The sequence below is a fragment of the Pleurodeles waltl genome, chromosome 2_1 (assembly GCF_031143425.1).
Source record: "Pleurodeles waltl isolate 20211129_DDA chromosome 2_1, aPleWal1.hap1.20221129, whole genome shotgun sequence".
NCBI lineage: Eukaryota > Metazoa > Chordata > Amphibia > Caudata > Salamandridae > Pleurodeles > Pleurodeles waltl.
In genome coordinates this window covers 810,558,503-810,574,011 of record NC_090438.1, presented here as the reverse complement: position 1 = coordinate 810,574,011, position 15,509 = coordinate 810,558,503, and the positions used below count along the sequence as shown (strand labels likewise).

The 15,509-nt window shown below is 43.8% G+C and overlaps 1 protein-coding gene across 2 annotated transcripts in view; it reads right to left on the bottom strand.

Annotated features, from left to right (window-relative positions):
* Window positions 1-13,895, bottom strand: part of C2_1H6orf62 (chromosome 2_1 C6orf62 homolog) — a 114,885-nt gene extending 100,990 nt beyond the window's left edge. For both annotated transcript variants that reach the window (XM_069218706.1, XM_069218716.1), the window contains exon 1: window positions 13,872-13,895. In XM_069218706.1, coding sequence (XP_069074807.1) covers window positions 13,872-13,880 — 9 coding nt within the window. In that variant the 5' untranslated portion in view covers window positions 13,881-13,895. The remainder of the gene's footprint in view (window positions 1-13,871) is intronic.
* Window positions 13,896-15,509: the final 1,614 nt, after the last annotated feature.

The following is a 15,509-nucleotide window of genomic DNA, read 5'->3' as shown; positions in this document are numbered from 1 at the left end:
CTCTTTACAGCTCACTTGTCAGCCAGTCCACCCTCCTTTTGCACTCCCTCCACAAATCTGCTGGAACAACAATAACAAAGAGAGTATTCAAGTCTTCCCACAGACACTTCACAAATCGATCTGTCTGCTGATACCATTCTACTGGCTTCTCTCTCAACCTTGGGTAATCATTTGTAAAATTTAGGATGTCACTCCTACTCTAGGGTACATGTACAAAATTCCCTCTTGGTGTTTCTCTCATCAGTAACATCTTCACTGATTCTCTTATTTGCGCCAAATCTTCTTTCTTTAGTATTTCTCTTTTCTTGACCCATTTGCCTAAGACTCTCCAAACTTGTACTCTTTCAAGTAATTCCTTAAGATGTGTCTTCAACCCTGCAGACCTCATGTGTGCAAAATCTTTTTCTTCCATTTCTAATCTATAGCTTCTATTCAGGCTTTTCAGTTTTGTGAGATCGATGTCATACTCATCTGCTAATTCTTGTAACTGCTGGTGTACCTTTCCTGCTTCCTTTGTAATGATCTTACACAAGTATCTCAATTGAGCCTCAGTATATGACTCAAGTCTGTTCACACATATTGTCCCTTCAAGAAGCTAATTTCCTTCCCTTGACAATCTCACTCTATCTATTGAGTCTTCCTCCCTTTTCTGCCTCTCTAGAGTCTTTGAACTACTTAGGTCTTCTAACCACTTGGTTATTTCTTGTGTAAATAGATGTTTTAAAGAAATCTAATTTGACTGTGCACTCAAACTTTGTTGTTGTACTGTACTCGCACATTGATGTGGAGACAGTAGACTCTCTTCCTGATTACTAAGCGGTCTTGGTTTGGAGGTTGAGAGGTTGAATCTGCTGAGTAAGGGACTTCCTCCTATCCTCCTATTCTGACGGAGACAGATTCAGAATTCTAGAAGACCTTCTACTCTAAAGGTCTATGCTAGACACTGGAATTCTTTTCATAAGTGGTGATCTGTGCATGATCTGGTCTTTCTCTTTCTGAACTTAAGTCTCATTGGTTTGTTATCAAGGCCTTTAGTGGAGCCTAGGAGTGAGTTTGATTCTTTGATCTCTAGGATTTTCATAAGTTTTTCTACCACTAAACCTCTAACAAATTCTACTTTTCCATTATGGGAGCTCCCTACGGTGATCAAATCATTGCAATTGTCTCCTTTTGAGCCTTAGGAGGAGGTCGATTTTAAATTTCTGTCATTTAAAGTCTTCTTTCTAGTTGCTGTTACCTCAGAATTGGGGAACTTTCTGCTCTTCTTTGCTCTCTTCCTTTTCTCAGGTTTTATGATGATTAGGTCCTCTTTAGACCAGTTCCTTCTTTTCTTTGCATAGTCAATTCTATCTTCCTTTGCACTCATTGGATGTTAAAAGGGCACTTCTGCTTATCTCAACAGGTCTGAGTCATTCTGGAACACAGATCATTTATTTGTGACTTTCGGACAAGCAGGAATAGGTAAAAGAGCAACCATGGCCACAATCTGCAGGTGGCTAAAAACATCTATATTTTGGGGTAACTAGTTTTGCTGTCTTAAAACACACCTCCCACTTGTTTATGTGTATTTCTATATATGTGAATCTAAAGGATATTTTTACAACAAGATTATAGCCATATATATTTTTCTACTTTCTAAAGTATTTAGTGGCGGTGAATTTTTGAATAGATGTAAGTATTCTGGATGACTGTTTGCAGTTTTAATTTGAGCCCTGGGGATTTTTTGTCTTTTAATACTGAGGCCCAAATGTTTCCAGTATTTGACAATTAGGACCCAGCACAGTGGAGTGGAGAATTAGTGACTGGCTCTGACTGGATTAGAAGGACAGAATCATGGCAATTAGGACTAGCCCTGCTAGAGACAGTCCCTAGCTAGTTGTCTATTATTTATTGAGGTGAGGTAAAGATAGTAGGCTTTGGAGTGTATTGAGTCTGACAGTGAAAAGGACTGCTTGGCAAGTCACAGGCCACCTCTTGCCAAACAGATAGGTCCAACACTGGAAAACTTCATACGTTTTTCAACTGCGAATAAGGTCAGGATCATCTCAGTGGCATGAGCTGGTTGTCAGGGTAGTAAGGATTAGCCCCGCAAGTGCAGGATAATCTCCTTCATGCCTGCTTTTCTATTCCCAGCCCAAAGAAAGTAGGAGTGCAGTGAGGCTGGATGGAAGATTGATCAGCAGTCACTGGGCACTTTCCACAGATAGGTCAGTGAGTCCAACACTTTTGGTGTGGGGTGGGGGGCACTGCATAGTGACTGATAACAGATTAATCTCAGTAAATAGCAGTCAAGCTTCAAGGTCCAGATGTGAGGTGCTAATCCACTCCAGGTTATTTTTCTTTGAATTTTGGAACTTGTAGTGCTGATTTATAACAGAATAAACAACACTGCAAGTCCCAGAATTCAAAGAATAAAACTTGACTGGAGCAGCATATCATGTATGGACCTGGGAAACTTGACAGCCCTGTCAATAGTTTAGTGACTTTTGGAAATGGCCTTTCTGAGCGTCACCCCCTGAATTTTTGCCTTCCTCCTCTTCTTTTTCTGACCTCATTTTTGCTGGCTTTAGGACTCTGCACACTTTTCCACTGCTAATCAGTGCTAAAGTGCATATGCTTTCTCCTTAAAACATGGCGACATTGGCTCATACCCAATTGGCTTATTTAATTTACTTATACGTCTCTAGTAAAGTGCACTACATGTGCACAAGGGCTGTAAATTAAATGCTACTGTGGGCTGTAGCACTGGTTGTGCCACCCAGATAAGTAGTCCCCTAATCATGTCTCAGGCCTGCCTCTGCAGTGCCTGTGTGTGCAGTTTCACTGCAACTTTGACTTGGCATTTAAAAGTACTTGCCAAGCCTAAAATGCCCCTTTTCTACATATAAGACACCCCTAAGGTATGCCCTAGGTAACCCACAGGGCAGGGTGCTGTGTAGGCAAAAGGCAAGACATGCACCTGTGTAGTTTACATGTCCTGGTAGGGTAAAACTCCTAAATTTGTTTTTACACTGCTGGGAGGCGTGCAACCTTCATAGGCTAACATTGGGGCTACCCTCATATACTGTTTGAGTGGTAGCTGCTAATCTGAAAGGAGTAGGAATGTCATATTTAGTATGGCCAGAATGGTGATACAAAATCCTGGTGACTGGTGAAGTTGGGTTTAATATTACTATTTTAGAAATGCCACTTTTAGACAGTGAGCATTTCTCTGCACTTAAATCCTTCTGTGCCTTCCAATCCACGTCTGGCTAGGTTTAGTTGACAGCTCACTTGTGCATTCACTCAGACACACCCCAAACACAGGATACTCAGCCTCACTTGCATACATCTTCATTTTGAATGGGTCTTCCTGTGCTGGGAGGGTGGAGGGCTTGACACTTACATGTCAAAGGACAGTAGCCTGCCTTCACACAAAGGACTGCCACTCCCCCTACTGGGACCCTGGCAGACAGGATTGAACTGAAAGGGGACCTTCTGCACTTCTAAACCACTCTTTGAAGCCTCCCCCACTTTCCAAGGCACATTTGGGTATATAAACAGGTTCTCTGAACCTACCAACTCAGACACTTGTGAGGTAGACACTCTACCTGACAAGACACCTCCTGGAGAAGAGAACCTGAACCAGAACCTGCATCCTGCCAATAAGAACAGCCTAGCTGCCCAAGGACTCACCTGACTGCTTTCTGTGAACGACTGCTGCCTTGCTGTTGCCCTGCTGCCTTGCTGCTCTCTGGCTGTGGTGAGAAGTGCTCTCCAAGGGCTTGGATAGAGCTTGCCTCCTGTTCTCTGAAGTCTCAGGACCAAAAAGACGTGACCTCTACAAGAAGGACTCCTTGTGCGGCGAAAATCGCCACACAGCCTGCCAGAAACGACACACAGCCTGCACCCTGGTAAAAATGTAACTGCACGCGAACCGGAACGACGCAGCCCGACTTTGCAACAAGAAGATCAATCGCCAGAATAGCAACCGGAAATTCGACGCATGGCCCACTGAATCGACGTACAGCCGAGCCGGAATGACACAGCCTGACTTCCAGAGAGGAATTGGCGCAGCGCCTGCCGTGCGGTAGAAATTTCCACGCAACGCCCACCAGATCGACGCAGCCCCTGTGACTTCGTCCTGTCAGCACCAGAAATCCACGCATCATCCCTGGGGTGTCCGAAAACCCCGCAACCCGACGAGGATCCACGATCGAGCGCCAGAAATCGACACACAGCTCTCCCTGCATTACAACTAAACAACTCATCGCCGTGTGCGGCCCTAGAAATCGATGCACACTTGTTTTCCACGCATCTCCTCCTCTGCGGTTCTTTGCGGAGATTTTGAACGCGAACCAGGTACTTTGTGCTTGAAAGAGATATTGCTTTTGAAAGACTAACAAACATTTATATCACTTTCACAGTGATCTCAAAATATACTAACTGCATTTTAATTGTTTTGACCTGCATCTTATCAGATAAATATTATATGTATTTTTAAACACTGTGTGGTGTATTTTCTGTGGTGCTATACTGTGTTATTGCATGATTTATTGCACAAATACTTTACACATTGCCTTCTAAGTTAAGCCTGACTGCTCAGTGCCAAGCCACTAGAGGGTGGGCACTGGATAATTTGGATTGTGTGTGACGTACCCTGACTAGAGTGAGGGTCCTCGCTTGGACAGGGGGTAACCTGACTGCCAACCAAAGACCCCATTTCTAACAGTGACCTTCCATATCAGCTGTTTCAAAACCCTTCTAGAGATTTTCATTGCTAAAAAGGGGGTTATTTTTGGTGCAAATCCCTTTACCTGGACTTCATTGGTTAGTTTTAATTGCAAGAAAGTGTCACTTGACGTGTCATATGTTTGGCAACAGAGGCTCACTCATAAGGACACTGGAAATGTCACATGTAAGCAATGTGGAAACTTGGCAGCTAAGAGTTAATTTTGTGTTTGTCTCTTCAATGGAGCATAGCCTCTTTATTATTGGTTTTATTAGATGGCTTCTGTTCTTCCACTGCTTGCTTTTAGGGAACTACTTTTTTCTTTTTGATTGAGCACTCCATCAGAGTGCATGTGATTTCCTGCTCTTTTACTCCTGTGCTTCTCTTTCTTCAGAAAACACCTCTCTCCCTTCACACACTCTATGTTTCTCTATTCCTGTTGTACTTCACCCCCATACAGTGCTTCATATTACTGTCTCTCTCATGTGTTTTCACCTTACAACCCCCCTTGCCACCTGTCCTGCTCTTCGTGTTGCTCTATCCCTCATTTTATCAACCAATCTATATCCGTGCATCTTTTAGTCTGGTTTTCTTTAACCTCTACGCTGCCAGGCCTTTTCCCCTCCTGTGCCAAGCCTTTTTTTGGCTATTTGGGGCAGTTTGCGCTTAGGCCCTCATAAGGTTTTGTCCACATAAGCTATCCACACCACGTTTGCGTTCTTTTTTTCCAACATCTTAGGGATTCTAGGGGTACCCAGAGTTTGTGGGTTCACCTGAAGGAGACCAAGAATTTAGCCAAAATACATTCAGTTTTTTCAAGAAATGAGAAAAAAGGGCTGCAGAAGAAGGCTTGTGGTCTTTTCTCTGGAAATTGCATCAACAAAGGGTTTGTGGTGCTAAAGTCACCATCTTCACAGCTTTCAGGAACAGGCAGACCTGAATCAGAAAACCACATTTTTCAACACAATTTTGGCATTTTACTGGGACATACCACATTTTTACTATTTTTTGGGCTTTCAGCCTCCTTCCAGTTAATGACAGAAATGGGTGTGAAACCAATGCTGGATCCTAGACAGCTAAACATTTCTGAAAAGTAGACACAATTCTGAATTCAGCAAGGGTTAATTTGTGTAGATCCTACAAGGGTTTTCTACAGAAAATAACAGCTGAAATAAACGGGGTGCGCATACTATCATGTGAATTACAGAGAATTTCTCAAATAAACGTCTTTTTTACACACTGTCTTACATTTGGAAGGAAAAAAATGTAGAGAAAGACAAGGGGCGATAACACTTGTTTTGCCATTCTGTGTTCCCCCATGTCTCCTGATAAAAGTGCTACCTCACTTGCGTGGCTAGGCCTAATGCTCGTGACAGGAAATGCAACATGTACACATCACATTTTTACATTGAAATCTGACTTGTTTTTTGCAAAGTGCCTAGCTGTAGATTTTGGCCTCTAGCTCAGCCAGCACCTAGGGAAACCTACCAAACCTGCACATTTTTTAAAACTAGACACCTAGGGGAATCCAAGATAGGGTGACTTGTGGGGCTCTCACCAGGTTTTGTTACCCAGAATCCTTTGCAAACCTCAAAATTTGGGCAAAAAAACACTTTTTCCTCAGATTTCACTGACAGAAAGTTCTGGAATCTGAGAGGAGCCCCAAATTTCCTTCCACCCAGCATTCCCCCAAGTCTCCCGATAAAAATGGTACCTCACTTGTGTGAGTAGGCCTACTGCCCGCAAAAAGGAAATGCCCCAAAACACTATCTGGACACATAAAAATTATAAAACACAAAACTACCTGTTTTTGCGGGGGGCACCTGCGTTTTTGGTCCTGGGCTCAGCAGCCAACGAGGGAACCCTACCAAACGCAGACATTTCTGAAAACTAGACACCCAAGGGAGCCCAGGGAGGTGTGACTTGCGTGGATCCCCCAATGTTTTCTTACCCACAATCCTCAGCAAAACTCAAATTTAGCTAAATAAATCAAATTTTTCCCACATTTCTGTGTGAGATCACCGCACGGGACAAATTCCCTACCACTCAATGTTCCCCTCAGTCTCCTGGTAAAAATTATACCTCACTTGTGTAGGTGGGCCAAGTGCCTGTGACAGGGAAGAGCCAAAAACATGTTGAAACTGACAAGGAACCAAAGCAGGTCCAAAAGGGCAGTTTGAAAAAAAACATTTTTAGGCTGACAAGTGCAGCATAATATTTATCGGTATAGATGAGACAATGCTGGTTGGTAGGAATTTTGTGTATTCCTGCAGATTCCGGAAGGTTCTATCACAAAAATGTGTGATTTCCAGCAAAGTTGGAGGTTTGCGGGCATTGTGGGTAAGAAAATGATGCGCGATGCATGTAAAGCACACCGCCCTGGAATCACCCAGATGTTTAGTTTTCAGATGTGTCTAGGTCTTGTGGATTTTTGTACATGGCAGCGTCCCAAAGTGCATAAAGTGCAGCACTCACCATTCCAAGTGGGATGATTTTGAGAGTTAGCCAAGCTGTCATGGCCCAAATGTCAAACCAAAACCCCAAATAATCAAATGTCTTCTTGCTTGCCATGGGATAAGATGTTTTAGTGTGTGGGGGGAGAGCTGAAAGACTGCTACCCCCTTCAGTTGGGGTGGGGGCATAACCAGGCCTATACTAGTTGGTAGACACCCCCCCCACTATTTTTTTTAATTCCCTGGCATCTAGTAGACTTTCTGCCCCCTGGGGTGTGGATCGAGGGGAATTGCCCCATCTACCCACTGGTGGGCAGAACAACTTTGGCCCCATTTTTTTTGGGGTAGGGGTATGGCCATACCCCCACCCTCTTATTTGGAAAAAGTAATCTTCCCTGGTTTCTGGTGGGCTTTCTGCCTTCCAAAAATAGGCGTGGCAGATATGGCCATCAGAAATGTGCCCAAGGGGCTACCCCCCAAACAAAACGCACACATACACACACACCAATCCCTGGTGACTTAGTGGTTTCTGCCACCCCGGGGGGCATATTGGCCTAATAGAAATAGACCGATCTGCCCCTAAGGGGAGCAGAAGTGGCCTAAAATAAGTTTGCCCCCCAGGGGAACGACTGTTGCCTAAGGGGTTGCTCCATTGCGTGAAATTGGCTCAAAAAAATAAAAATACCTGATGTCTAGTGGCTTCTGCCCCCCTTGGGGATAGATTGGCCTAACAAAAATAGGCTGATTTGCCCCCAAGGGGGGCAGAAATGGTCTAAATGCAATTAGCTCCCCAGGGGAGCAACCCTTGCCTAAGAGGTCACGCCCCATATATAAAAAACAAAAGTAAACATAAACAAAAATATATCCCTGGTGTTTAGGGGTTTCTGCCCCCATGGGCCGATCTGCCCCCAGGGGAGTCAGAAAAGGCCTAAAAATATTCTCCCCCCCGGGGAGCGGCCCTTACCCAAGAGGCTGCTCCCCTTATGCGCAAGTATAAAAAAAAAATCCCACGTGTCTAGTGGTTTCTGCCCCCCTTGGGGACAGATTGGCCTAATAAAAATAGGCCAATCTGCCCCCAAGTGGGGCAGAAATGGCCTAAATACAATTTGCCCCCCAGGGGAGCGACCCTTGCCTAAGGGGTCCCTCCCCATCTGTAAAACAAACAAAAAAAAACCTTGGTGCCTAGAGGTTTGCCTAAAATAAATTTGCCCCCTCCCGGGGAGCGACCCTTGCCTAATGGGTCGCTCCCCTTGCGTGAAATGGACCTTAAAAAAAAAACTTTCCTGGTGTCTAGTGGTTTCTGCCCCTCTTGGGGGCAGATTGGCCTAATGAAAATAGGCCGATCAGAAATGGCGTTGATATAATATGCCTCCTAGGGGAGCGACCCTTGCCTAAGAGGTCACTCCCCACCTCTAAAAAATGAAGACAAAAAAAGTGATCCCTGGCGCCTAGAGGTTTCTGCCCCCCTTGGGAGCAGATCAGCCGAATTACAATAGGCCGATCTGCCCCCGGGGGGCAGAAAAGGCCTTGAAAATAAATTGCCCCACTGGGGAGTGACCCTTGCCCAAGGGGTCGCTCCCCTTATGCCAATTTCCTTTTTGAAAATGATCCCTGGTGTCTAGTGGGCATTTCAGCAGCCGGATCGTTTCACGATCCGGCTGCTGAAAAGCTCTGAGAGACTTCAAAGGGAAGGAAATTCCTTTCCTTTCCTTCCCTTTGAAGCCTCTCAGGCCCCCATCACATGATTGGAAGAGAAATGCTCTGCATTTCTCTTCCGATCGCGCTGGAAGCTCAGCTTCCAGCATGATGGGAGGCGGCCCCTGATGAGACGTCACTGGGGGAGGGGTCAGGGGGGATTGGGGTGGAAGGGGAAGCGATTCCCCTTCCATCCCTGCCATGGGGGGGGATGGGAGGAAGCCCACAGAGGGAGCGCTAGAGCTGCCTGCGAGCTCTGGTGCGGGGACATAATGGTTATGTCCTCGGCAAAGGAGCACTGTGCCGTGGGATGGAACCATTACGTCCCCGGCACAGAACTGGTTAAAGAAAAAATACAATACTACAGCATTTAACAAAAGCACAGAAAGTGCAATATTTATTGCAGTTTGCAGGGCTGGCCCCTCCGCTATGGCAGAGGAGCATCGCTCTGCTGCTGAAAGGAGCAAAATAAAGCGATAATAAAAGTATTTTATTATCACTTTACTTTTCCACTTAATGAGGGCGCGGCGGGTCAGCCACTCCCACATCAGCAGGGAGGAGGAGTGACATGTGCACTTTTATGTCAGTCCGAGGCCGGCTAAACTGACATGCACACCTAGAACTCTTCACCCGGCTGTGCTGCACAGCCAGGTGGAGACTAAGGGGGTCATAATGAACCCCGGCGGTTCAGCCCACCATGCCGGTGGCGGGTGAAAAGCCCGCCACCGGCATGGCGGGCCGAACCGCCATATAATGGACACATGGAGGGCCGCCATAGGCGGCCTTCCACCACCACCAGGCTGCTTCCGCCAGGCAGCCTGATGGTGGAAGGAATCATTATCAGACAGGGCAGCGCTGCTGTCCTTCGGATAATAATCCCTACTGCCCCCAGCCTGAAAGGCTGGTGGAAGGGGTGCTCCGGGGCCCCCCTGGGGGCCCCATAAGCAGGTCACTGCCCGATTTACGGGCAGTGATCTGCGCGACGGGTGCAGCTGCACCTGCCACACACAGGCATTGATGGCGGCTCCATGTGGAGCCGTAGGCAATGTCCCGGCCAGGCATTCTGCTGGGCCGGCAGGTGGAAACAATGTTTCTGCCCGCCGGCCCAGCAGAATGTTTATTATGCGGCTGGCGGGATCCCAGGGGGGCTGGCAGTCAATGAAATGACCGCCGGCCTGAACATGGCGGTTAACACCGCAGTGTTCATAATGAGGGCCTAAGTGCAGTCTCCCACTCTCACACTGAGTGGCATTTCTGTCCACTCAGTTCAATCCTGGCACTTCTGTCTGGTTGGTAATGAGAACGCATCATGATTGGGTGGGTAGGAGAGGAAGAAGACAAGAAGAATTAGGCGGTGGGAGCAGCGAAACACCGAAGAAGCAGATACGTTTACAAAAAAATATTATTGGTCCCATCCCCCACCTCTGCCCCCCGCACTCCCACCTCTTCCTGGCAGCAGTCGCTACTGGTGGTCTGACTGTGCAGATGCAGAGCAGGATGAGCAATTAGCAGCTGAAAAAAATATTTTTTTGTTCAAACTGCTGATTGGAGAGATGAGCTGGTGATAATGCCCTACAAAAGTCATTAACAAAATTCTCGTGAACTACTCTGTTACATTTTCACACATACCAACATTTTGATATTGGAAAAAGGGAGATTTTGAAAAAAAACAGGGGACTGCATTTTCCTCATTGATTTATGACGAAGCAGTGCAGGCAATTTCATATGTAAAGCCATTTTAGGCTTACAAAATGTAGATTTTCCACAGTCTGGTGGGTAGAAAATCTGTATTGCATTAAAGACACAGAGGCTAATACTATGCAATCTCCTTTACTGCCACTATACACAGCTGCTCCTTTAAAGAACACAGAACACAATAGAATTTGAGATGATACAAAAACACTGCATACTCAGCCATCTTCTTTTTTTTATGCTGGATCATAACCTGCAAAGTGACCTTGAAACGTAACATCTTTAAGGAACATGAACATTTTCCAAAGTCTGAAGAAAATTCAATCTTTCTCTTTCAACTTTAAATGCATAATATCCTCTGCACCAGCATAATGTCCGAAGACTTCCACCCGGGTTAAACATTACCTTGAGCTGCACCAAAACAGTACATTTGTCATTACAGAGGGTGGGATAAAAGAAGGGATAATATTAGCTTCTGTGTCTTTAATAAAATCAAGATTTTCTGCCCACCAGGCTGTAGAAAATCTACATTTTATGGTAAGACCTGTAGGCCAAGATTTTGGAAGTTCAAAGCTTTCCAATCAATCAACTTGCCTCACTCTTAATAGACTTGAAGTTAAACTTCATGTAAAATGAGTGGTTAGACCAATAGGTACACCTTAAAATGCCCTGCAATCTGCCTTCCATCATAAAGGCTTTTAAAGACAAAGCTCCTCAAAGAGAATGAGCCCCAAACACACTTACAGGGAGTGCAGAATTATTAGGCAAATTAGTATTTTGACCACATCATCCTCTTTATGCATGTTGTCTTACTCCAAGCTGTATAGGCTCGAAAGCCTACTACCAATTAAGCATATTAGGTGATGTGCATCTCTGTAATGAGAAGGGGTGTGGTCTAATGACATCAACACCCTATATCAGGTGTGCATAATTATTAGGCAACTTCCTTTCCTTTGGCAAAATGGGTCAAAAGAAGGACTTGACAGGCTCAGAAAAGTCAAAAATAGCGAGATATCTTGCAGAGGGATGCAGCACTCTTAAAATTGCAAAGCTTCTGAAGCGTGATCATCGAACAATCAAGCGTTTCATTCAAAATAGTCAACAGGGTCGCAAGAAGCGTGTGGAAAAACCAAGGCGCAAATTAACTGCCCATGAACTGAGAAAAGTCAAGCGTGCAGCTGCCACGATGCCACTTGCCACCAGTTTGGCCATATTTCAGAGCTGCAACATCACTGGAGTGCCCAAAAGCACAAGGTGTGCAATACTCAGAGACATGGCCAAGGTAAGAAAGGCTGAAAGACGACCACCACTGAACAAGACACAAGCTGAAACGTCAAGACTGGGCCAATAAATATCTCAAGACTGATTTTTCTAAGGTTTTATGGACTGATGAAATGAGAGTGAGTCTTGATGGGCCAGATGGATGGGCCCGTGGCTGGATTGGTAAAGGGCAGAGAGCTCCAGTCTGACTCAGACGCCAGCAAGGTGGAGGTGGAGTACTGGTTTGGGCTGGTATCATCAAAGATGAGCTTGTGGGGCCTTTTCGGGTTGAGGATGGAGTCAAGCTCAACTCCCAGTCCTACTGCCAGTTCCTGGAAGACACCTTCTTCAAGCAGTGGTACAGGAAGAAGTCTGCATCCTTCAAGAAAAACATGATTTTCATGCAGGACAATGCTCCATCACACGCGTCCAAGTACTCCACAGCGTGGCTGGCAAGAAAGGGTATAAAAGAAGGAAATCTAATGACATGGCCTCCTTGTTCACCTGATCTGAACCCCATTGAGAACCTGTGGTCCATCATCAAATGTGAGATTTACAAGGAGGGAAAACAGTACACCTCTCTGAACAGTGTCTGGGAGGCTGTGGTTGCTGCTGCACGCAATGTTGATGGTGAACAAATCAAAACACTGACAGAATCCATGGATGGCAGGCTTTTGAGTGTCCTTGCAAAGAAAGGTGGCTATATTGGTCACTGATTTGTTTTTGTTTTGTTTTTGAATGTCAGAAATGTATATTTGTGAATGTTGAGATGTTATATTGGTTTCACTGGTAATAATAAATAATTGAAATGGGTATATATATTTTTTGTGTTAAGTTGCCTAATAATTATGCACAGTAATAGTCACCTGCACACACAGATATCCCCCTAACATAGCTAAAACTAAAAACAAACTAAAAACTACTTCCAAAAATATTCAGCTTTGATATTAATGAGTTTTTTGGGTTCATTGAGAACATGGTTGTTGTTCAATAATAAAATTAATCCTCAAAAATACAACTTGCCTAATAATTCTGCACTCCCTGTATATCCATATCTACTCTCATTATACTCTCTTTTACCCAGTGTGGGAGGTGACACAGCTTTGAATGATTTCTTAAGAGATATGAGCAACAGAGTTACACCATAAGGTCTAACCTCCTTTGTTTGTTTTGCATACACCTTTACACAGCTAACGTCACATAACTTCTCATTATCACTGAAATCTGGATAAACATAGTCATACAATGTGTTTTTGTTCTTTTGGACAAATAAAAGCATATTCCTTTTGGTGAATAACCAAATAACCTGCTTGAGACATGCAAAGCACACACATCAGTAACTCTTCTTAACAATATGAAACACTATAACATAGTCAATTTGAATGGAAAATCTTTCAAAGACAATCCTCATATAAAGTTCGATTGGCCAAAAAACTCAAAACGCTAGAAACATCCCAAAAAGAATTATATCTAGACACTAGAGGATTAGAAATTCTAATTCTCCTTAACAGTCCTCTTGTGAGAACATAAATCAAAACAAGATACACTGTTCCAAAAAGAAGACACTACTAGTGAGTTTTGTGCCCTAAGGAGCAAAAGCCCTCAAATTTCATCACTGAGCTTGCTCCACGCCAGACTGGTGCTGCAATGTCTGACGGGACTCACAATGGGGTCACTAAACCAGAGTACTGTGCAAACCAATACCAGAAAAAGTGGAGAGAAAAGAAAAATTAAGATTGGCTCGACTCCCCTTAGGAAAATCCCTTTAATTGGAGTCAAAGGGAGGTAGTCAAGATTAAAAACAAAAAGACGGGTATCGGGGAGTGATGGTGCCATTTCTCATAAACAAGTGGTTGAGAAACACTATGGGGGTTATTACAACTTTGGAGGAGGTGTTAATCCACCACCAGCCGTATTACGAGTCCATTATATCCTATGGGACTCGTAATACGGCTGGTGGTATATCCATCACATTTGGGACGGATTAACACCTCCTCCAAAGTTGTAATAACCCCCTATTTCTTATGCCACTGTACCAGTCAACATGTTTCGCGTCTTACCTTGTCCATACAGATCTAATGGCGCTTCTTCAGGACTGAAACATTATCTTCTCCAACAAAAAATGATGCAATGATGTATAATGAAAATAATAATATTGCGTTTTCTACTCACTCAGTTGATCAATGAGTGTATTTTCAGATGGACCAACCTAGAGTGACAAAGGTCAAGAGCACAAACAAGAGAATTAAAGTTAAAAAGGAAACACAAAAATAAGCCACCATTAGTCTGGGCTAACTATACAACTGTGTTCATAAATGAATGTTCTCTAAGACTCAAGTGTAGGACTCTTCTGGTGACCAAGAACCATTAAAGTGGTGCTTACCAATCAATACTGTGGCTGGTCTTTTTATTAATTCAGGCGGTTAGACAATTAGTCCTAATCATTATAAAGGAAACAATATGGAAAAAAATAATAATAATTCTACTCAATACTATTCTCTCTTGTGGATATTCTTCTATTTACTTGCAAAATGACGCTTGCAATATAGTGAAAAGTGATGTATGCACTAAAACATAGCTATTCTGTACATAATTAATGATTGCTTCACACATTATGCATGGTACGCCTAAGGAGAGGCTATAAACAACTGTATCCATGCTGCAGACCTATTGCGTCTACGGTGTGTATAATTTCTAAAATCCTTAGTGCACAATATAGAACCAAAAAAAACAATCTTTGGGACAACATTGATATGACACAGTCACCTGTTTTACCCCAACTATGAGTGGCTCTAAGTGACTGAAATAAACACAAACATACTCATGCAGAGAAAAAGAATTATACTAGATGATGGAATAATAATCATGTCATGTCAAGGAAATTTTTCAAAACAGAGCAATCTATGCAAAGGAGACAGCCTTGCAACTCTAAATTAATACAAAGAACCAAGGAGTCTCAAGACACAGGTCTCTATGTGCATAACAACAGTAAACACATGAAAAAAGAAAGGGGACGGTTGGACATGGCTAACAGACCTCTCTGCTAGAGGTCAAGTTTGAAAATAACTATTTTAATGGCAGGTTAAAACCCAGCATATCGCTAAAGAGAAGAAATCGTCTTAGCCGCTTGACTGAAGTATCATAAATCATGCAAGTCCTGATACTCTACGGAGACCAGAGTTTCTTCGCAGCGGTTCATTTTTACTAAAAAGCCTGACGTTCGGCTCAGGAGAACAGGGATCGAAAAACTTTCCTATTAGGCAAGCCAAACAAGCAAATGGTTGAATTTTACAAGTTACACAGTGTCCAAAAGTAGACGCGGTACACACTATTAATTACCTTCTGGAACTGGGGCTATTCTCCCTCGTATCCATGACGCCGACAAACTACTAAAGGAAGACGGACGTGGGAAATCAGGTATAAATGTGTACTCTGACGTTAATCCTCCAATCCATAAACAGAGGGGGCGGGACTGCTGAACCAGGTCGTAAACATAGACATAGGACTAAGATGTAAATATAACTGAATCATCAGTCACACAAGCCACGAAAATTACAGTATTGTAGAAATGTTAGTAGCCCTCAATAAAGAACTCAAGGTTATTCAAAATAAGGTAGAGCTCCAAAGAAAACTCTAAAATAAAATAAATCAAATAAATATCAGAAAAATCAGTAAATAATTCCAAAGGAATGTAACTG